This window comes from Alosa pseudoharengus, unplaced genomic scaffold, assembly GCF_046254945.1.
Source record: "Alosa pseudoharengus isolate Yale_2024_CS ecotype anadromous, Long Island Sound unplaced genomic scaffold, YU_APseudo_1.1 YU_APseudo_1.1_scf_20, whole genome shotgun sequence".
Lineage (NCBI taxonomy): Eukaryota > Metazoa > Chordata > Actinopteri > Clupeiformes > Clupeidae > Alosa > Alosa pseudoharengus.
This window is the reverse complement of record NW_027468664.1, coordinates 19903971-19928325: the sequence shown is the minus strand read 5'-3', so window position 1 is coordinate 19928325 and position 24355 is coordinate 19903971. Positions and strand designations below refer to the sequence as shown.

Sequence of the window (24355 nt, the reverse complement as noted above, 5' to 3'; positions counted from 1 at the left end):
AGACCGTTACGCAGGTACAGGCGTCTGAGACAACATGAGAGAGAGTGTGAGAGAGAGAGAGATGCTAATGTAGGAATCTGTGCACTTGCGCAGTCGCAGAGGCTGGACCGATGATGATATGAGCCGCCTGGCCACCGCCTTCCACCCGTACCTCCACCCTCCGCTGTCTAACCGCGTTCCCCACCCCTCCATCGCAAATGCAATAGCCTACGCAGGATTTACTTCTTCCTGTGGGATACGCCAGGAATCCAACAAAACGGGTCATCTTAGTGGTTAAAAATGGACCGTGATGTGCTCCGTACATTGATACGCTAATGTCATTTTACAGCCTTCAAATATGAATCATGTATTTGGTATTCCTTCTGAGTCTGGTCGTCAGCATCCTCATCGCCTTGCAATGTCCATTTGCCTCAACGTCAACGGGTATGTAAACCTGTTAGCTCTTCTCTGTTGTTTTGCTGAACCTGTGCTGTCAGCGCTCAATCAACTGACAGATGGTACTGATTATGATTGTGGCAAGCGATATGTGCATAGCGCTGTTTTCCTTTTGAACTTACCAAGCGCGGCAGGAGACCCTGTTTGTCCTCGCTTGATAAAGCCTAGTCAGAGATGCATAGAGACGCTGGAGTGCCTGTCAGCCAAGACCTCATACAGGGCCTACCGATGGCGTTGAAATATATTCATTTTTGCAAATTAAAAAAAATGAATATATTCATTTTTGTTCAATTAACCAACCGATGTATCTACGGACCATAGGGAGATGAAGGGGAAAGTTAAAGGTTCTCAATCTTGGGGGGCCGTGACCATCCGGGTCTGTTGGCTAGATGAGCGACGAGACATCGGAATCTTCAATTGAATTAAGTGGAAAGATACGGAAAATGGAGTTTGATAGGCCATTCGTATGCTACATGATATAATTACGCAACAGCTGATGTATTTCGTATGGATAGGCCAAAAATAAGAACCTATCAGATTCCCTACTCCGAGTAAATAAGTTTACGAGCACTTACCTAATGCAATTTGTTAAGTCTATGGTCGTCTGTTTTCCTCCATCAGCATGCATTTGCTTTGCCTAGACCTCAAACAAACCAAATTGTTTGTGTTGCTTAAAAGGTTGACTACATTTAGGGTTTTGATCTGCGTTTGTTTTGGTTTTTAGTTCATTTCACATACATCGGTAGGTTTTTATTCTCTGCATCAAAGGGAAGAGAGCATTTTCCATTCACTCTCTGCAGTGAGGGAGGGCTGCAGCTTCTTGCACTAGTTCATATATAATTGACGGAATTCCTTTTAAAACTGAAGACCTTGTCAGTAACGAGGTGCTGGTGTTTCTAACCCAGTTTCCCCTGCCGCTGAATATGTGGACATCGGGAACACGGCGTCAGACAAACCCGGGCGAGAGTCGACAGCTTCAGCACTGGACAGCGCCAACTCTACACGCGAGGGGCCTGCTCAGGGGGTCACGATTACCTATCCTGCGAGGCTTATCTACTACCTAAACGAGGAGTCGGAGAGTACCAACCATGACCTGGATACCCGTGCGCGGAACCAGATCGCACTGGACCAGGTGAGCCTGAAAAGTGTTCAGTGTGTTGGGACGTGGTTATGTTTGCTTTTGAGAGCAGATGTGTGCGTTTGTACATTCAGTGAGGTTTCCATGAGCTGACGCTGGTAAGGCAGGTTTTTACTGGGAGAAGAAGCCTAAAAACTGCATTCCCCCACCCTTGCCACACAAACACCACCGCCACACACACACACACACAGATACACACACACATCACTGTGGGAAGTGGTGCATTGTGCTGCTCATACCCACTGTGCTAAAGTGAACACTGTGCCCCTCCAACATACACACACACACACACCCTTTTTAGCAAAAGTTGCAGTTTCCTGACTGGACATGCACGCATGGAAACACACACACACTTTGCCGTTTTCTGCAAAACATGCAGTTTTGATCTCCCTTAGCCCTCTGCTTTCTTGCATGCCCCTCTTCCAAAATGTCAGGTGATGCATGAGGGAGCTAGAGAACAGCCAGTTTCTTGCTATCAGTGCAGTCCGACTGCACCGAGCAGAAGGATTACGCAGCTGTTTGCAAGATAGCATAAATCAAAATGCAATAAAGACCAATCTCAACGTCCCAGACTTGGTCCTCCACCGTCATTAGGTCTGGTCTCCAGGTTTGCATCTGATTTGCAATGGATTTTAGTGGAGTGGAGACAAATCATAGCAGACCAATGGCAGACCAATGGTGCTATAGAGTCTCACACTCCATAGCCGTCAGAAAGGAAGTGTGTGGGTGTGTGCTAGCACCCTACCCCCCCCCCCCCCTTTTTTTTTCAGATGTTCACATTTGTGGTAAGCACCTCTGACGCTCACAGCTGAGATGGTGGCTTTGATCTCTGCTTGGGACCCTGTGGGAAGTGTTATGTCCAGAGCAACGCTGAATCCATGTCTGTTTTAGTGCACCCCAACCACAGATGAAAGCAGTGTGTGAAGAGAGCCGAATCCTTCATATCACCTTTACCAAAATGCACATAGCCTGTTTATCTATTCTAAGGGCAGAGCTTGGGGGCCAACCTCAAAGCTTAAGGGTCTAAGTTCTCTAGGAGCACCGGAGCTGAGTAGATATGTGCTCACTTTGATTCAGAGTGCCTTCAAAATGAGTCCGTGTACTGTAACGCAATGCAGTGCTTATTGTGGGGTTGTTGTTTTTTTTTTTACTGTGTAGGAAGCATGGAGGATTTCAGTCCCTGGCTTTCTCTCGTGTTGAGTGTTCCTGCTGAGTGTGTGATTCAAAACAAAACAAAACAAAAAAAAAACTGGAATACAAGATTTGTGTCGTGCCTGTCTTGAATTTGCATGTTGAGTCAGACGTGATTGTCAGCCATGTTTATGTTTTTATCTCCATCAGGATATCCACCTGGCTCAGGCAAGCTTTCAGCTTGAGGCCTTTGGGTCCACCTTTATTCTGGACCTTTCTTTAAATAAGTAAGTGTGTACATGTGTGCGTGCTTGCGTACGTGTATGTGTGTGTGGTGCACGTATATCTGTGTGTGTGTGTGTGTGTGTGTGTGTGTGTGTGTGCGTGTGTGTGATGAGTAGGTAGGTTTGTTTTTCTTATTTTCCAACTAAGCTCTCCCGCCTATAGTCTCATCAGGCCAGATACACAGTAACTTTGCTGCTTGACGAGGAAAGCCAATGTCTGGAGACGAGTCTCACAGATTATTTTATATAGGACTGTGGTGGTATTCTGGTCAACTCTATCAAAGCTGAAACCTTCCTTCCTTGACATTACTGGACAAAGCAACACTCACCTTCAGTCTGCAAGATATTGCAGAGCTCTAGACATTTTCAAAACACACATTTTTGTTTCTATACCTCACTTGAGACAAAAATTCCCTCATGATGGTTCCCTTCCATATACCGTATTGCCATGAGACTGCTATTTACATCGGGTTCCAGGATGGTGAACAGGAAAGGCTTTGCGTTGATTAAAAAGAGCCCTCGGGACAGTCTTCACTGAAATAGATACTGAGTTTGCATGGATATAGTGTGTGTGTGTGTGTGTGTGTGTGTGTGTACTTGTGGTTTATTTTGAACAATGGTTTATTATCATATCATAATGAGGAGAGATGGGAGTTGGTGGCTTGGGTTTGAGAACTAATAGATCATTTTAGACTGTAGATCTGCTGCATTCTTTGGGGCAAAAATGACAAATTGCTTGCATTAATGCTGATGTCTTTGTTTTGTAGTGATTTGCTGTCCTCAGATTATGTAGAGATCCACTTTGAGGATGGGAAACCGGTGCTTTCTAAGGTACGCTGGGTGAAATACAGATACTTTAAGTCCAGTAAAAGTTTTAAATGCAGCTATCTCCCCTGTGAAAAGACCATTTATTATCCAGGTTGTGTGTCGACGTGTATTACATGCAGCATTTAATGCCACAAAGAAACTAGAAAACAAAGATATATACCTGTTCTACAGTATATTAATCATGAGGATACAGCATCCACTCTGTTCAACCAAGTTTTTACTCAAGATAGTACCATACCTAACCATAAACTATATTTTACTTAAATAGAATCATATTTATACCTATTCACTTCTACATGATAAAGCATCAGATGGACAAAATCTGTTTTGTGTGTGTGTGTGTGTGTGTGTGTGTGTGTGTGTGTGTGTGTGTGTGTGTGTGTGTGTGTGTGTGTGTGTGTGTGTGTGTGTGTGTGTGTGTGTGTGTGTGTGCCTGCAGGGAGGGGAGCACTGCTACTACCATGGCCAAGTGCGAGGAAAGGAGTCGTCGCGTGTGGCCGTGTCCACCTGTAACGGACTGCAGTAAGAGACCTCACTCAGCGTTGCCTCTTAAGCCTGACAGAGAAAGACAAATAGCGAGCAAGTGCAAGTTGTGCATTTTTAAACTGGTGTATCTCTCCCCATATACTGTTAAGATATGAAGAGTCTGGATGAATGCAGTTGGTGAATGGTTAATGCAGTCACTTCTGCTTATCATGCCTCTTGTTATGTTCTATTTATGTGTTCTTTTTTTCTCTCACTATTTCTTTCAATCTCTCTCTCTCTCTAACTCTCTCCTTCCCACTCACTGCTTCAACCTTTCTCTCTCTCTCCTCTCTTTGAAACAGTGGTATGTTTGATGATGGGGACTTTGTGTACCTCATCGAGCCGCTGAAGCAGACGCACTTCTCGGTAATGGACTTGACTCACCGCCATCCGTACTCTTTCCAAGCGAAAAAACTTAACAACAAATTCTCTGCATGCCTTCATGAATTCTGTTATAAAGTAAATGAATGCATTTCTCAGTGTTCACCCGTGTCCTGTTTCTACCTGTGACCCACCTCAGGACATGGAGGCCAGACCACATACTTTACGCAGAGCCACCTCGCTGCTCTCTCTGGGTGACGCAGTTGACCTGGGTAAACACTAATTATTCCTTTAAAAGAAAAACAGTGTGACCTGGAACTTTTTTTATGGGAGTGTGAGCACTGCAGATAATAGATTACATCAGCTGCAATATGTTTGGTCTCAGTAGTCTCAGTAAGTCTTTGATACATATTATTGTCTATTTTATTTATTTTCAACAAGTTTTCTGTTGGCCTTTGAATGATGGAATGCCAACCCCCCGCCCCCTTTTCGGCCTGTGTAAACATGTGTGTTTCTTTAGATTGTTGAGTAAAACCCTCGCACCACCCCTGTGTGTAGGTCTGGGGAAACAGAGGGAGGACGAGGCTGAGGAGGATGGGCCAGAGAAGGAGGTCTTATCAGACATGCCCTGGCTAAGACGCCGGAGGAAACGAGCCGTGAGTATCTGACCTTTCACTTGTGACCTATGATCCCCATGATAAGCTATCAACCCCCTCTAACCCCGTATATGATCTATGAGAGTCTACTTTTTTTTGGTTGCCCCTAATACAGATCAACATCAAATGTATACATTCATAAAGATGGAAGTTCAACAGTCAGCCAGTTTTGTCAGATTCCCTTTTTTAAACATTTTTGATGTTTTGATGTGATTTGAAGTTTGTAGACCCTGTTGTTGCATAGCAGGAAGAAAGATTCACTGTTGGGATAATTTGCTGATCATTTGTCTTTGTTTATGCTCTCTGCCTTAAAAACAGATGCCACGTAATGTGTTCGAGGAGATGAAGTATCTGGAGATCATGATTGTCAGCGACCACAACACGGTGAATGCACCTTTTCCGATTTCAATTACGCCCGAGACTAATCAATAAGCTTTTCAGCACTGATTGGGCTGTCCTTGCAAATCAATAGTGTCCATTACAGCTATCACTTTCACTTCCTGTAGTACCTCAAAGACACCACTAGGTGGTACTATTTTTTGTCTTCTTTGACATTAGTGTCACACAGTGAAGTGCTTTGTCTGACCATGCAATGTTAAAAAGTTTGATTTATAGTCATAAAAAATGCTGCATCAGATGACCATTATTCTCTGTCACCTTGTTTTTGTCTCTTGTTCAGAGAGTCAGCAGGTCTTTTTAGTGTCTGATCAGCTCAATATCTTCTTACAGTTCAAGAGACACAAAACCAAAAAGCATACCAGGAATTTCGCAAAGTCAGTGGTCAACTTTGTTGATGCGGTAAGATACTGCAGGAGTGTATTTTTAGAGTCTGTTTGAGTGTGTGTTTGAGAGAGAGAAAGAAAGAGAGAGACAGATAGAGAGAGAGAAAGAGGGAGAGAGAGAGAGAAAAAGAGAGAACGTGTGTGTGTGTGTGTGTGTGTGTGTGTGTGTGTGTGTGTGTGTGTGTGTGTGTGTGTGTGTGTGTGTGTGTGTACTGCAATATCTTAACATCTCGCAAGCTCTGAACATTTGTCCTGGAACCGTAGGTCTTCAAGGAACAGCTGAATACGCGCGTGGTGCTGGTCGGTATGGAGGTTTGGACCGACCGAGACCGCATCCCCCCGAGTGTTCGTCCACTGGACATGCTCAAGGACTTCTCCAAGTACCGGCAGAGCAGCATCAACCTCAATGCCGATTCTGTACACCTCTTCACGTAAGAGTACACCACCCACCAGGACTCCCTCTCAACTGTTTCTATTCTGTTTTAATTAGCCAATCTGCATTTTTCTGAGAGTATTCATATTCTATGTCAGATTTAGTTTTTCCTCTAGCAGGATATTCAAAGGCTTAACCAAAGCAAATCTTGAAAAAGACTGAAATCTTGAAAAAGGCATTTGTCCCAACTCTATTCAAAGTTACAAACATAACAAACTGTTTCAAGGTCAACTTCGGCAACTCAGTTGAATAACTCTTCTTTTTGCCATAATGTGAAAATTGTCCTTAATGAGAGGGTAAGGCATTACACTTCTTTCCACACTTAGGAAAGGAAGTTGATTATGATAGAATCATTGATTGATAGATGTATTGATTGATCAAAAGGATAAACACAATAAAGCCACAGGGCTTATTTCCATTGTGGTTCTTAAAATGTGTGCGCTTGGTAGTGTGAGTCAACCATTGTTTGTAGTTGTAGACATATGTCTTAAAGCGATACTCCACCATTTGGAGAAATACACTCATTTTCCACCTCCCCTCGAGTTAAACAATTGAGTTTTACCTTTCCCCATTTAATCCAGCCCTTCTCTGAGTCTGACAGTAGCACTTTTAGCTCCAGCTCATTGAATCAGATTAGACCGTTAGCATCTCTCCTATAAGATAACGGTCTAATCTGATTCAATGAGCTGGAGCTAAAAGTGTTACTGTCAGACTCAGAGAACAGCTGGATGAACTGGGGAAAGGTAAAACTCAAGTTTAACTCAAGGGGAGGTGGAAAATTAGTGTCTTTCCCCAAATGGTGGAATATCCCTTTAAGGTGAATGTAAATATGTGATTATGAGGGTATGGGAACTCCTTGCATTTCTGTTGGAATCATACCTGGAGACAATGTGCAAGAGACTTTTAGCAGAGATCTAACCAATTGGATATTAAGGAGCAACAATGGTTGTGTAACAGCAAATGATGTAACATTCACTGAACTGAAGCAAAGGAAATTACATTCTATGCATGTGATTCTTGTCCTCTCAAACTCCTCTTAAATTGATATTACATTTTGCACAAGCCTTTCTGAAAAGTATTTTTTGTCCTCCTAGATTTTATTCAACCTCCACCAAAGGCATAAATAGTGGCTCTGCAGATGCGGACCTTTTCAACTGAATAATTTAACATTGGGCATTAGCAACGCAGCACTCTCTCTCTCTCTCTCTCACTCTCTCTTTCTTTCTTTCTTTCATTCTCCTCGCAGGAATATGACTTTCCACTACGACCGGAGCAGCGTGGCTTACATCGGCGGGGTGTGCTCAACGGCCCGGGGAGTCGGGGTCAATGAGGTGAGAGTGGCTCTAGTCTTGTCCCTAACTCTGCATCTGAATCTCTCTGAACATTGCTCACAAACATCTCTCAACCTCTAAACCTCAATCTCTAAAAGTCTTCTTACATGTCATCACATTCTCCATTTTGAGCTCTTTCTCCCTCTCTGGGCTGTATTTTGGGTCACCAGCGCATGGCGTAATACTCGTTATTCACCCGCGGAAAGTTGAATTCGGTATTTTGCACGTTTATTTTTTAAGCATTGCGCCCAGGGGTGTGGCAATTAACAACCTAGGGAGGGGACTCGCGCATTGTCTGAAAATCGCTATCATACACCACCTAAACCTGGTCAGAAGTCAATGGCGAGTTGTTCATATGCTATTTTAAGAGCGCATGTCAACAGTCATATTGGCAGGTGCACGCACCATCCTTCTATCATTCATGAACGCACACCAGCGCACGTCCATACAAAGCATTACAAATTGCACGATTACAATGGGAAACATAATTAGAATAAAGATATTACGAAATACTGTACATCTCATAATGAGTAGTTATTCACCATCATTTGCAAATTGGTAATGACGGTTAAAAGTGATTAGGGGAGAGGCGAGAGACACGTATGGAGCACAGCTGAAGACGCACTGTCACGAAGCAACTCCTCTGCAGGATAAATGTTGTTTTATTCAGTCATTTGAGCAACATTAGGGTAAGTGTTGCTTTTTCCAGCCTATGTTTTCGATGGTAACCCATTGTCAGTCAATAGTGAAAGTAACTGCATATAACTGTCTTGTTGTTGACTGACTCCTTGGTGAAGTTAGTTTCACTTTGCCAATGAGTTCAAATAATAGACGAGTGCAAATGCGTGAAGGCTATGCTAGATTTTAGTAAAGCATGGTTTAAGAATGACTATTCTATACGATCTAGCAAGCAGCCTCCTTCAAATGCGCCGTTGAATGCCAAAATACCGATGCATTTATTTGACATATCGCGCGTTGCGCCGTTAAAGGGAATGACAGATGTCATTCTCATTGGTTTAAAATGATGTTACGCCCCAAACACACCCATATGACTGATTAAAAGACCTAGGAACACCTTGTTACGCCATGCGCTCCACTTTTGAGAACGAAACCCCTCCCAATGTGAACTGGACATCCTACTAAATTTGAATAGACTTTTGACGAGTGACGATGCACTTTAGAATGTCATGATAGGGCCCTCTCTCTCAATTTAAATTTTTCAATTTCACTGGAGCTTTATTGGCATTACTCAATGAAGCAGTGTTGCCAAAGCAAACATACGGTATACAAGAACAACACAGATACCATATCTGTTTAAAAAACAAAGAATACAAATAAAAAAGGATAGTTTTTCCTCGCCCCTGTTACCCATGGGCCTTCTTTTCTTTTCTCTGATTGTCTAACACTCTGTAAAGCGCCATGAGACATGTGTAATGTTTTGTCGCTCTATAAATACAATTAAATTGAAAAATTGAAATTGAAAATTAATAAAGAGAGAATAATAAAATGTATAATAGTACAGTATTAATATATGGTATAGTTATCAATGTGGGTGATCATGGGTATTGATTATTAATCGAAAGTAAAGTATGTCACAATGTGGGTTACTCACTTCCACAATTTATGACATTTTAACAGGTACTGTGCAACTAGTTTTACACAACTCGTGTGCTCTCCCAGTAAGTATGGGAGCTTTTCTTCATTTTCTAATAATTCAAATTGAGGTATAATTTGGCTGAATTGATGGAAATGTTGGTTCCTGACAGTGCTGAATTTACTGCATTCAGTGAGGAAGTGTTTTTCGTCTTCTACTACTCCCATACTGCACTGCAAACACAGCCTTCACTCCCTAGGAAGCCAGGTTTGCCTGTGTCTTCCGATTTCTAAGGCCAGGGAGTGTTCTCTTAATCTGTAGGATGTTAGTCATTTTCTTTGTTTGTACTCTGTCATTTCTTTTATGAAGCAAATTCATAATTTGTTTCGATTTTTTGGAAACATTTTAATTTGTTGGATTGTTCAATTTTGTTTAGCCAATATTCATAGTACTCATCTTGTGTAGTTTTCTCCATTAGTTTTAGTTTTGCTTGTGTCATGTTCATTAAATTTATATCATATTTTGCTGTTGGGTATTGAAAGGATCACTATTGAAAGGATCACCTTTTTAAAAAAGAAAAGGATTTCTTCTTTGTAGAAGGGCACTATAATGACATGTATTAGTATTGGAAAAAAAGTAAATGATTATACAATTTGGATGCTCTTTTCTATATCAGTTAAAAGAGGAAATCGTCCAAGTTCTGCCCTGATGACTATTATTATTATTATTATTATTATTATTATTATTATTATGTTGTTGTTGTTATTAATGTTATGTATTGTTGTTGTTATTGTTATCATTATTATTATTATTATTATTATTATTATTGTGGTTGTTAGTACAGGAAATGTTTTTAACTCTGTTTGTATTTGTCTTTGTCATTGACCTACCCTCCGCTTCTGCCCTCCCATTTCCAGTACGGCACCACGTGGACCATGGCAGCCTCTCTCTCCCAGAGCCTGGCACAGAACCTGGGCATCCAGTGGGACCCCCCGACCAGGAGGAGTACGTAGCCCACCTACGTCAGCCTGTGACAGATGGCCCCAATGCACACACACACACACACACACACACACACACACACACACACACACACACACACACTGTGCATGCAGTGCTGCCATATAAGTGAAGCTGCTTTTGCCATCTGTGTTAACGTGTACCTGTCTCTCACAGAGGAGTGTGGCTGTATGGATTCATGGACTGGGTGCATCATGGAGGATACAGGGTACGGACACACACGCACGCACGCACGCACGCACGCACGCACGCACGCACACACGCACACACGCACGCACACACACACACACACACACACACACACACACACACACACACACGCACACACACACACACACTATTTTAAATACACATGCTTATTGCTGTCCTGATTTGCAGGATTCAGGATTAATGTTAAAATCCTGTATCAGGAATCAGGATGTATATTAGCTTTGTTCTGTCAGACAGTACTTTTCCATTAGTATCTGGAAAACTGCATTCAAACTCTTTCTCTCTCTCTCTCTCTCTCTCTCTATCTCTCTCTCTCTCTCTCTGACACATGTACTCAGGGTGCAGCACCCTCGCAGATTCTCCAAATGCAGCATATCTGATTATAAGACCTTCCTGTTGAAGGGTGGGGCTTCATGTCTGTTTAACAGACCAAATAAGGTGAAACTTCACACCCACACACACACACACACACACAAACACACACACACACACATAATTTAACACACACCCAACCAGGAGTGTGCACAGATTTGAGCACATACTAATGCATATGTTCACACACACACACACACACACACTGCAGTTGTGTTTGTATTCACAGACAGCCAGGCTCACATAACCTTTCCCATTCATACACATTCACAGAGTTACACAGCGAATGTGCTGATGTACTACGTTGACCTTTTTAGCGGAAGCCATAAAAGCCACACGCAGCATGCCCTGACCTTGTCTCTGTTCACAGCTTTTTGAGGCCACAGAGTGTGGCAACGGGTACGTGGAGGTGGGGGAGGAGTGTGACTGCGGAACTGGAATGGTGAGTTACAGTACCCTCCAGTGGATGTGCAAGGAGGCAGTGCTCCTGCAATCACTATGCACACTCTTAAAACGAATTGTGTTGAAAATAACACAACTTGCGTTCTTTTTAACACATCTCTGTGTCCAGATAGGGGCAACACAGTTTGTGTTGTTTCCTTTTTTTAATTTTGTTACACAATATGTGTTGAAAATAACAAAACTTGCGTTGAAAACAGCACAACTTGCATTGTTTTGCAATCACCACCCAACACAAAACAAACACCCTACGATTATAGCTGCTTAAAGTCATATAGCTGCAATGCATTATCTTGTTATCATTGCATACCATGGTGGTGCTATGGTAGATGTTGTTTGTCTTTTTCTGTAAATAGTACAGTACGCTGTGTTTGGAAAATAGGCTCCCGCTAGATTTTCATGTAAAAATTGATTTTTTTGCATATTTTGCTAATATAGAGTCTAAGGAACAAGATTTTTATTGTCTTCAAATTTTCACGATCCATCTTGAGTGTTTTTATCTGTATGTTTTAAAATAAGCGATTATATCTAGTCCATAGTGATTTTCTTCTAATTTTTTGACAATTAATTCCGCTTTTTGCAAACAAAACCCGCAGATAATGTAGAAAGGTTGTTGGTTCTAAAACAATATCCATAGTTTTTAAACTTTGAGTGTCTGAAAAGTGTAAAAACACCTCCTCCCTTGTTGCCTATGTCAAAAACGATTTCTTAATCTTTGTTTTTCTTGATGCTTTCCTTGACCTGCCATGTCATTCTATTGTCTACCTTAAGATAAATTTGTCTTGGAAATAATCTATAATAGTACAGGCAACACAGTACACCACTAGGTGTCATAGGCATGGGTAGTTAAGTAGCAGTAGGCAAAATTAACAAACAAAAGAATATAAGGTACAAACAAACAGACAAACCACGAATATAAGTTACAAACAAACAAACAGACAGACAAACCACAGCCTGAACTAATGCAAAAAACAAATAACTCAAGGGAAAACATTGGTCAGACACTAAACCATGTGCATTTGCTCTCTTTAATTTGGTACGCCCTCCAAATGAGCCTGGGACAGTTGGTCAAGGCTAAAGTTAACACTAATGCTAAGCACTAGTTCTGGTGTGGACTATGGCTACGCTCAACGGGTCTCCAACTGCAGGGTTACCGAGGCCTGGCTCCCTCCCGATACCCCCATGAGGCTGTGGAGCAGCCAGTGCTGGTGGGCTGGATGAATCTTGACTGGTGGGAACAGGTTTAAGCTCGGTGGGCTGGATGAATCTTGACTGGTGGGAATAGGTTTAAGCTCGGAGCGATGCATGGTCTTAAGGGGGCCCTCCTCCCCATACGGTCTGATCTTAAAGTGTGTGCCAATTCCATCCAGACACTCCACAATTTCAAACTTGGTGGACACCCATGTATCCTGGATTTTGTGGCGACCGTGAAAGTGGTTCTTGCAAAAGAGTGTACATGTACATTACATTTAGCAGACACTTCTTGACCAAAGTCACTTACATACTGTATGTCAGCTATCACATTGTCCCCGGAGCAATTTGGGGTTAAGTGCCTTGCTCAAGGGCATAATCCGGGAATTGAACCGACAACTTTCAAGCTACTACATGCTAGCCCAGCTCCTTAGCCACTACACTACCACCGCCCACTAGAGTGCCAGGTGGTAATATGGGTACGGTGTCAGGACCACCATGCCTACGATATGCCGCAGCCTCTTCTAAGTGTCTCCTAGCACTAGCATAGACAGAAGTCAGGTACTCTTGATGTTAAGAGGTAACTGTGGCTTCTGACCGAACATCAGCTCGTATGGGGAGTGCTGTGTGGACTGGTACATGGTGGTATTATAGGCGAACAGGAGCTGAGGGAGCAACTGGGGCCATTTACGCTTCTTTTCAGGGGGTAAGGTCCTAAGCAAGTCATGAAGTGTCCTGTTGAAATGTTCACATTGACCGTTTGACCCTCTGGATGATAAGTGGTGTTTCTACTCTTTGTTATGCTGTAGATGTTACACAGGTGCTTCAACAGCTCCCCCTCAAAGCTGCACCCCTGATCAGAATGGATTCTCCTTGGCACGCCATACACATAGAAACATCTCTCAGTTAGAATCTTAGCTACGGTGGAAGCTGTCTGATCAGGGGTGGGAAAGGCCTGGGTCAACTTTGAGAAAACATTTGTGACTACCAGAACATTATCTTGTCCTGTGTTAGCCCAATCCAAGAGAGTAAAGTCAATGGAGATTATCTACAAAGGCTTAGTGGCTAACAGATTTCCCAAGAATGTTTTGGCTTGGGTTGTCTTGCTTTAGCAACCACACAGAGCTCACACCTCTGGCATATCAAATCTGTGGTCCTGTCCACCCCCAGATGGCCGTGGTTGTTGTGTAGGCTAGTGAGCACTTCGACTCGCAACACCTTTGGCAGTCAAAGCTGCAGCACTGGATCCCTGGAAGGAGGGGCCTGGATCGCTCGGTACAAGGTCCCATCCACTTCCTGTATCTGGGACCGCTGCTTTATAAACTGCGGACTTCCCTTGGTTCACTCCACTTGTCTTAACGGGTATGTGGTCGTCCCTGTCACCAAAACCACAGGTATCTAGAAATACAGGGATTCAGGTCTCTTTTGGTTCAACGAGGGATGGTGTCCACCATAAAAGATTCTGTCATCCAAGAGTCTTGGATAGGTGCACTCAAGGCTTAATCAATTTTTACAAGAAAATCCAGCGGGATTACACAAGACACCATACTAAAAACTCAGTTATTTCGGCCATCATGTTTGCACTAAAGCCAAATTGAGCCAAATTGCATCATATTTTCATTGGACCAAGATACACATTTGATGTATGAATGAGAGAAAAGAAGAAAGAGAGAGCATGTGTGTGTGTGTGTGTGTGTGTGTGTGTGTGTGTGTGTCTGTGTGTCTGTGTGTGTGTGTGTGTGTGTGTGTGTGTGTCTGTGTGTCTGTGTGTGTGTGTGTGTGTGTGTGTGTGTGTCTGTGTGTGTGTGTGTGTGTGTGTGTGTGTGTGTGTCTGTGTGTCTGTGTGTGTGTGTGTGTGTGTGTGTGTGTGTGTGTGTCTGTGTGTCTGTCTGTTTGTGTGATTGATTTATGTCTATTAACTCTGTGTTGCAGGAGTGCTATAGGGACTGCTGTAAGAAGTGTTCTCTCTCTAATGGTGCCCACTGCAGCGATGGCCCATGCTGTAATGTCACCTGCTTGGTGAGTCCACTTTGACCTTTAACCCCTAAAGGCATGTCATCTTTCACTTTTGGGACCAATTGTTTTCGTCACTAATTTCTCACCTTTCGCAGTTTTATCCACGAGGGTACAGCTGTCGCTACGCTGTGAACGACTGCGACATTTCAGAAACCTGCTCAGGAGACTCGGGACAGGTATCTCTCTCTCTCTCTCTCTCTCTCTCTCTCTGTCCTCTCTCTCACACTCACACATACACACACATATACAATACATTTATATACACACTCATGCACACACACAGTCTCATGCATGATCACTCATACAAACATACATAAACACACAGATACATACAAATACATAGATACAAGCACAAAAACATGCATGCTCACACTAGTACACATATTGCACCTCTCACTGATATTCTCACAAGTAAAAACCCCTGTAAAGACATACTGTATGTAAACTGTACACAATACAATTCACAATAACAGAGGCTGCAGAAAGAACATCCATATTATAATGTATGTGGACTGAGTGCAAACACTGAAACATTTCTTGTATGTCTTATCAACCAGTGCCCTCCAAATCTTCATAAGCAGGATGGGTATTCCTGTCAGCTTAACCAGGTGAGAACCACAAATGAGAAACCGAGAGTCACGTCAATAAAACAAACACATTTGCAATAGTTTTAGGGTCACTGTATTCATTCAGTGTGCTTGATCAATCCTGTTGATATGCTATGATGAACTTTAGCCATAAAACAAATGACATCAATACACAATGAAATTAATGGGAAATGTCAAGAAATCATTTTGGGATATCAACTTTGCCATTTTCCATGTGGCTGATATGATCTCACATTGACTACAGTATGCAGTGAGGACATTTTAAAAAATACATGTAGATTGTGATGTGCTTTTTATTTTTATTGGCTTTGTTTCGGTGACTGTCTTTCAGGGGCGCTGCTACAAGGGGGAGTGCAAGAGTCGTGCGAATCAGTGCAAGTACATCTGGGGATCGAGTAAGTAATGTGCTTTTATAAACTAAACACCACAGCTTTAGCTCTGAACACTGAACACACACACACTCACACACACACACACATACACATATACACACACTGCAGCAGAGAGGGTAGTCTTCTTTCTATCTCACCTCTCCGTTGGTTTGTTCTCCTTTTCTCTTCGTCCTCATCTCTCTCTCTCTCGCTCTCTCTCTCTGTCTGTTTTGTTCTGTGTGTAATGTGCTTCTCTCAGAGGCCAGTGGTTCGGAAAAGTACTGCTATGAGAAGCTGAACACCGAGGGAACAGAGAAGGGCAACTGTGGGCGTGATGGAGACAAGTGGCTGCCCTGCAGCAAACAGTCAGTCTTACACACACACACACACACCCACGCACACAAGTACACACACACACACATACACCTACACACACACACACACACACACACACGCACACACACACACACACAGAAAGATATATATAGCGATACACACACACACACTCCACTATTACTCAGCATGCCCCACAGAATCACATCTACTGCGCAGCCGAAGAATTTGATTTCTTATGTGGTCAAACAAGGCCACAGATATTCATCCACAATATCCAGTGTAATAGCATGCATAATGAAGAGGAGAATGAGTTCAAGGATGAGGACAACATGCAGATGAGTGGCTGCCACATGTAGTGTCTAAATGGACTACTTGCACGAAAGGCTCTAATGCGCTCGTTCGTATTCCGGTGGAGTCAGGTGTGTTTGAACCTGCCACTATTGTTAAGTTAACATATCTACACAGACCCAGTTGGATGTTGCATCTAGTGAATCAGCACGTTACGATAAAGAAGGATTTATGCGTGTGTTAAAATGTTTATTATTGGGCAAACAAGATATTCAGTGTCAGAGTGAAGATGTAAGGAGCAGTATATAACAGAAGATGCCGTTACAACACAGTTAAAGCCACACCAAAGAACCTTTTCCTCTGTCGCACGCACGCTATTTGTTTATCCAGCACCGACTTTGCAAATTACAATGTCCACAGACAAGGTAGAATTTGTTGCATGATTTTACGAAAGTACGATGTATTGCGACATCAGATGCAAGTCAAATTTGTAGTTTCTTATGTCTCATTCCAACGAACTACTGATCCGCTACCCGATCTGGCAAACTTCCATAGTGCGGTTATAGCCGATAAAGGGCCGCGACGCGAATGCAGAAGTGCCGTTCACCCTGTTACGAGTTGATGAACCACTGAAACGATTTTGGAAACATTATTTTAAGGTACAAAAAACTGGTGTTGCTTTAACGCTCCACCGGAAAACAAACGAGTGCACTCAGAGCCTTCTGTGCAAGTAGCCCAACAGAACAGATTCTCTGCAGAAACCATTTTTGTACTGTATGTCTCTTTTAAGGTCTTGTGTTTTTAAATCAAAGCGATTCCTATTTGCTTCCAGTAAAATCACAGTATGTCAACCCCCCACCTCAAGCCTCCCTCACTCTCTCTTGCCCTTTCTCTCTCTCTTCTTCTCTCTCTCCCTCTCATTCCTTCTCTCTCTCTCTCTCCTTCTCTCTGCCTGCAGTGATGTGTTCTGTGGGTACCTGCTGTGCTCCAAAATTGGTAGGAACCCGCGCATTGGAACCATGAGAGGTGACATCACCCCAACCACATTCAACCACCAAGGGACACTGGTGGACTGCAGGTCAACATGCTCAGCATGCACAACCCCAACTACTGTTACAGTCAGGCTCACTTTCATACTTACATACTTGCAGTACCTACTTACATATTTACACTGTGATATTTGACCTCTTAATTTGATTGTGATAATCCCACAACCTGGAAAGTCATGTAGGAACAAGTGAAATCTGTGTTCTACTTGTGTTTCACTGGTAGTATAAAAATAAGTTGCTATTTGTTTACAACAGAACTTTCTTCTCTAGTCGCCTTATTCACCCGGTGGCCAGAACGAGGCTACAGGGTACACTTGCCATCACACTTCAGTCCAGCAGATGGTGGTAATGCACTCCGTTTGCAAACTGACAAAACTCACTGAAGAAGAAGAAGAAGAAGAAGAGGAAGAAGAAGAAGAAGAAGAAGGCTGTCTAGCAGGCTACCCCCTTCTTTTTCTGTGAGCTTTTTTTTTGGTAGTTTGCAAACGGAGTGCATTACCACCATCTGTTGGACTGAAGTGTGATGGCAAGTGTACCCTGTAGCCTCGTTCTGGCCGCCGGGTGAATAAGACGAATCCTTCCCCGTCTTCCTCTTATCTCCGGGCCTCTTTTCTCTCCCGGTCTCCACTCCAGCGGTGCCCATGTGATGATGGATGATGACACTGACCTGGGGTACGTGGATGACGGTACTCAGTGCGGCCCCTCCATGATGTGCCTTGAACGGAGGTGTTTACCCATCTCTTTCCTCAACGTCACCGCATGCCCCTCGGGCCCCAACGGACGCATCTGCTCTGCGCATGGGGTAAGACCATTGACTCCTGACCTTTTGACCTTTACTGTAACAGGGGCGCAACAGAGGTGATGAAATACAGATATCGAAAGAATTGAATAAATGAACATTTCCCATCTGGTCTCTCTTTCCATTTCTCCTCTCCTCTCCCTTTCTTTGTATCTAATAGTATGTCTGTCTCTATCACCTCCATGAGTTTCCTTCTCACTGTATCAATTTCACTCTCTCTTATCAATTTTAATTCTTACACTAGGGTAAGGAGGTCTCAACCTCCCTTAAACAGAAACCTGTTGTGCAAGACCATTTTCCCTCTAAACCTGTTGCCATAGTCATGTTTTCTGTTCACCTGCCACAGGTGTGCAATAATGAGGCCACGTGCACATGCGACTCCACATGGGCAGGCACAGACTGCAGCATGCACGACCCTCCGAAGGAACCACCGACCGTGCTGGACGAGGGACCCAAGGGTCTGTAATCTTGTTCTCTCTCTCTCTCTCTCTCTCTCTCACTCACACACACACACATACACATATATATATATACACATCAACCCTACACAGTCCCCTCACCAAAAACACATACACACTCCATTCATTCTAATGCCATTCATTCTCGCTTAGAATGTTTTTATATCCAGGTAGCTCACCACGAACTGCTACTGATTTTCTTCATGTGCAGACTGTAGAGATATTTATCAATGTTATCTTCAGACGTGAGTTCCTTCTTTCGTGGATATCTGTTTCTGACAAAGTTTACAGACTATTTTGTTTGTGAGTGGGGATTTTTATTTTATTTTTGCTAGTCACTTGTTGCTCTATTGAAATCACCCCTATTTCCTCTGCGCAGTGAGCGTGGCCACTAACAGACTGATAGGGGCAGTGGCAGGGACCATTCTGGCCCTGGGGGTGATATTTGGAGGCACAGGGTGGGGAATAGAGTAAGCACTGCTTCTCCCTTTCACCACTCTCCCGGACTTCAAGGGAGAATATGTGGCCCTCGTTGTATGACTGGTGTGAGTGTGTGTGTGTGTTCATTGGGTCATGTAAATGTGTGTGTGTGTGTGTGTGTGTGTGTGTGTGTGTGTTCCTGTTCTCCCAGTGGTGGCTTTGTCGTTTTGTGGTGACCGTGGTGGTGCCCCGTGCTTGGACATGTCAGTGTCATGTGATGGAATCGTTCTTTTGATTGATGGGTTGACCTCCTTTTGCCTCCCCCTTTTCCTTTAACTGTGACTGAAATCCACTGTGTCTGGTGCTCCCCTAAGCCCGGCCATGTGGGGCATATCTGAATACTCAAACATACACTCCCACGCACAATCGACCTAATCATTCCATCCTTCCATCGGAAGAATCGAGGAGAGAGACAGATGATGGATGGTTCAGAGTCGGTTTTGGGTGGCGGTAGAGTAGCAAAGCAGATCACTTCCTCCGTTGGCGCTGGACATCACGGACCGCCACACTGTGTGGTCCACAGAGGTGTCATGTTGTCACGTGATCGTGAAACTCACAACAACATGAGCACATCTGTGTGTCTGAGTGGTGTGCCGTTCCTGTCATGATGCAAGCCCATTATCCCTTCCATCCACAGCCAAAGAAACTTTACAATCTGCAGTAGGTAGACTTATTTTGGGACTAGTTAAGCAATGAATGAAATCTGCATGTCGTTTCCTCTTACCTCAGAAATAATGATCAGCAAAGACCTGTTTGATGGGCAGGTTTTTTCTTGTTTTGTGTGGCAGCTAACCAATGGTGTTAGCAAGTGGTACGCTAACTGCTGTCCTGCAAATTCATTTGGACACCCAACATGTCTCAGCTGATCTTTTTCACTGTATTCCACTGTAAATTAGGGAATGAAAATGTTGTAAGATGGAAACACCTGTACATTTTATTGTTTTGCAAACCTGGTTCTCAAAATGGGGCATGTTAATCGAGCTGTGAAATATTCAAACATGTAACATGTTTCCTTCCCTCACACACACACACACACACACACTCAGTCAGTTCCACATTTGAATTCCTCAGACATTACACCACACACACTCACACACACACTCACACACACACACACACACACACACACACACACACACACACACACACACACTCTACCCCCTTGAGCTGACCGCTGCTTTATCTCCTTTGATATGTTGACCCCCAGCTTTTAAGGGAGTCCTCTGCGCTCATGTGGTGTCTTCTCCCCCCTTCCTCCTCCTCCTCCTCCCCCTCCTATATTCCTCCCCCTTCCCTCCGCCACCTCCGCAGGTCCTAGTGCCACCAACCTTATCATAGGCTCCATCGCAGGGGCCATCCTGATGGCAGCCATTGTTCTGGGGGGGACGGGCTGGGGTTTTAAGTAAGAGATGCAACCGCATGCTTTCTTTCCTGCCTGCACGCCTGCACACAGGCGTTTCCTCTTTATCTCTCTTTTTTATTTTTGCCTCTCAAGACAAAAGGGCCTGAGCTTCTGCTACAGATAACAGATGCTCCATAGTGGCTTAGAAATATAACGACTAGAAAAGAGATAACATCTACAAAACATTGCCGACAAAATATAAAAACTTTGAATAGCATGGTATATCTGGAATAAGGCTTTTATTAAAGATAATCTTTTTTGAAAACGATGAAAAAGAGATTACTTTGTTTACATGCTAAGTTTGAAAGCTCCAACCTGAATTACAATGCATCTATAAATAGAACAGACTAACTCAGGATGCATCATGGTATGGCTTCACAACATGGGCAAATTTAGCATTGCCTCAATATCTACCTCAGCCTTTAAGATCTAAATTTTGACATCCATGCATTCATTAATGCTATTTACGTGATATACTCCAATATGGTGGTTATGCCTCTGTACACTCTAGCAGAATCTCTAGGATACTGATGGCCCAAAGCTTGACATGCATGCGTGCTAAGTAAAAAAAAGTTTAAGACATTAATAATGAAGACAAAAAGAATACATATTCAAATATAATGTGATTAACCAAGTACAGTATGCTGTATGGCATATATCATTAATATAATCCATTTTGTGTTATTTATACATTTTCAATTAAGAATAATTAAGTTAATTGTATGCAAATGAGGTTTATCATGTAATTGTTGCAGATGGATTAGTTCTTAGAAGACAGAAGAGAATAATTGGTCACAGTGAAAGCAACACACTAGGGGAAGTCAATCAAAGCAAAATGGAAAATTCATGTAGTTCATAAAGTGATATTACCATTGAATGCAGACATTACTTCTGATTTTGTTCTGAGTCTAGGGACAGTGAATTAGGGGGAAAGGTCCATATCAGTGTCGCCTCCAAAGCACTTACTGGCATTTGTTTTTGAAGAATATACTCACTCTAGCATGTTGGTTTGCATAGCATCTTGACCAAGGCCATGGAGGGTTTTTGCATGTTGACTGAACTGGTGGCAGCATTGAGCTGCGAGGCAAGCACCACCAGTGCCTCGCACAAAGGCTGGGCAAACCCTTTGGAGAGAGTAATTTTGGGGGAGAGCTGAAGTAGCTTACAGGGTATGCAGGGTGGACTGGAAAAGGAGGGGAGGGGGGAGGGAGGTGTGGAAAAGCTGACAACTTTTTCTGACTGATCTGACCCACTCTCCTTGCGGTGATATCTCTCTTTCTCTCTCTCCCCCCCTCTCTCGTGATCTCGTGACTCCCCCTCTCCACCCCCTCTCCACCCCACCCCACCCTTATTTTCCTCCCCATCCGCCTCCCCTTTCCTCCACTCTCAATGCAAAGGGTGAAAGTATAAGCTGAGCAGAGAGGGAGCAGACAGAGAAAGAGAGGGGGGGGGGGGGAGGCTGGTGGACACGTGCCCTGTCCTCTCCCGTCCCCTCCTCTCCCGTCGTTTGCTTTGTTTTTTTTTTTCTTTTTTTTTTTTGGTCGGTTGCAGCCTTTGTGCCATGGCTAGCTGGCTGCCACTCTCACCCCTCTGTTCCTCCTGGGAGGCCTTTGGGGCCGGGTGGGGGTACCCCTGCCCCCAACCCACCTCGCGCTAGAGCAGAGCAAGACCCCTCCTCACCCCCCCACCCCGGACTCGCCCGACACACGGCTGCCTGTGCTGAATGCTTCACAGAGACCTGGTACAGACGCGCGCTTCACACGCACCTGCATGCCCCCCCCCCCACCCCACCTTACCCCCCACAACCCCCACCCACCCTAACCCCCTAACCTCCCCCTCCACTACCACCACCACCACCACTCACCACCCCCAAAAACAGTCAGCGCTAGTGCCGTCTCTCGTCACCTCGCCAGAGGGAACAGATACGTATTTGCATGTTACTCAGTCTGGGATGCCCCACATTATGCCACACTAAGGGGAGGTTGTGTTCGATGACCCCCTTTTCTTTAACATTTTTAAAAATAAAATTTAAAAAACGGTCCTCCTCCAACCCCCCCACTCCCCACCTCCCCCACTCCCTTACTCGTTCGGTGGTGTGCGTTCGTGTCGGTATTTGTCGATGTTGTTGTTGGTGCTGTGTGACGCCCCCTTCTCTCTACTGACCATCCTTCAGTGTGGTAGACTGCATTTCCTGTGTCTCTGTTCGTGTTAGTTCGTGTTCTCTCACAGAAGGTAATGTCTTTTTTTTTTTTTTTTATGTTTTTTTTACTCTAAATCTCTGTGATACTTGCATTGGCCTCCATTCACACTCACAGGGGGAGAAGTATCCTCCTTAACCCATTCCAATGTCTTGGAAGTCTTAGGGATGATGGCCGTTCCTGCCCTTATCATTCGAGCACCTGTGCACACACACAAACTTGTTTTCAAAAACAAGCCAAACTTAGCAACTCACTGAGTGTGATCAATTTGGCAAAATCTGGCATAAGCAAAACTCATTCATTGGTGAAACATAGCCAGTAAACTGACGGTTAACATCAAGTCTCTGATGAAGACTTTTGTTGTGATAGAAGCTTCTGAGGAGATTTCTGCTTGCTCGGATGTTGGGGGCAGGAGTGACCACAGGCTTCACTGGAAGGGGTCCATGTTGGATATGTTTCCTCTTGACTCTGCCTGTTCTAACTCTTTCTCTTCTTTGTTCCACCCCACCTCGCCCACTGTGTCGCCAAGAAACGTCAAGAAACGGCGTTACGACGCCAATGCCAGCGCCATCTAGAGGACTGGATGAGGCTGTGCACTCTGGGGTCAGATCCTGTGCTGGATTCAGCCGATCGATCCGACCTTCGCTGGACTCCTCATTTCCCTTTCCTGCCGCTAACTTAGCGGTAGCGTTTACTTGAAGACAACAAACAGAACAACGATACTGAATGAAACCACTACTGACTACTGAGCATCTTCCATTTGTAGTTTTTTGGAACTACATTACCCACGCTCAACGCCCCAACCCTCCACCACCACCACCACCTAATCTTTCCCTTCCTTTCTCCCAAATAGACTTTCATTACCCCAAACTATCCACCCGTTCCTCGTTCCTCTCTCCTCCCTCCCCCCCTCTCCTCTCCTCTCCAAGCCTCACCTCCTGAGAGTCTCCCCTGCCTGGCGGAGACGGAGAGGGGGGCAGTGTGCTGGGGGGCGTGCCCTCGAAGGCCCACCTATCAGGCATGACTTCCTGTACAGCGCACTTTGACCTTTGACCTCCCGTGCGGAACCCCAGCATGATGAGTCCTGGCTGAGGCACTGCATGGCTGAAGTGAGTCACCCATTCAAAGTGAAAAAAGATAAGACAGAGACAGAGAAAAAAAAAAAACACTTGAGTACAATCAAATTGAGTACAGTCAGTCACACCAAATTCATGGAAAAGAGACGTTTGGCATCTAAGATAGACTGCCGACAACCCTACATGGTAACGTTGCTGTCAGCAACGCAAGTCCCTAAAGGAAGAAACTTGTAATGTCACATTGAGAACATGGATCAGCTACTGAATCTCAACATATCATTTTACACTATTACATAATTCTGCATTTTTTGTTAGAATTTTAGCATGTTGTCTTGCAGGTGTTTTGGCTGTATTAATAACAAAAATGACAGAAAGAAAAAAAAGGGGAAATATTTTGGCCAACAGTTATAGACTAACGTGCAAGGGAACACTTATGAGCAGTGTTAACACCTTTCTCCTAGACAGAAACACACACACACACACACACACACACACACACGTCTTTCATACACAAGTCACATACATGAGTAATAAGGAGTCAGTGCTGACCTTACTCTTTTAGCC

At 43.9% G+C, this 24355-nt stretch overlaps 1 protein-coding gene across 1 annotated transcript; it reads left to right on the top strand.

Moving 5' to 3' along the window:
* Positions 1-344: 344 nt before the first annotated feature.
* Positions 345-23345, top strand: adam23a (ADAM metallopeptidase domain 23a). Its single transcript, XM_076297187.1, has 26 exons — positions 345-423; positions 1341-1567; positions 2915-2991; positions 3756-3819; positions 4256-4338; positions 4644-4707; positions 4862-4924; positions 5241-5318; positions 5637-5702; positions 6048-6116; positions 6365-6531; positions 7780-7864; positions 10376-10463; positions 10635-10686; positions 11027-11126; positions 11431-11502; positions 14643-14729; positions 14822-14902; positions 15284-15334; positions 15666-15729; positions 15965-16070; positions 17288-17407; positions 18012-18180; positions 18524-18635; positions 20427-20517; positions 23245-23345. The coding sequence occupies exons 1-26, from the start codon at positions 345-347 to the stop codon at positions 23288-23290; spliced, it is 2361 nt and encodes a 786-aa protein (XP_076153302.1). The 3' UTR covers positions 23291-23345.
* Positions 23346-24355: the final 1010 nt, after the last annotated feature.

What these genes read in the sequence shown, in the direction of transcription:
- adam23a (XM_076297187.1), top strand. Translation starts at nt 345, where the DNA reads ATGTATTTGGTATTCCTTCTGAGTCTGGTCGTCAGCATCCTCATCGCC. An exon ending in TTGTCAGCGACCACAACACG is followed by an intron (nt 5,703 to 6,047) that starts GTGAATGCACCT and finishes ATCTTCTTACAG; the next exon opens with TTCAAGAGACACAAAACCAA. An exon ending in GCTGGACGAGGGACCCAAGG is followed by an intron (nt 18,636 to 20,426) that starts GTCTGTAATCTT and finishes CCACCTCCGCAG; the next exon opens with GTCCTAGTGCCACCAACCTT.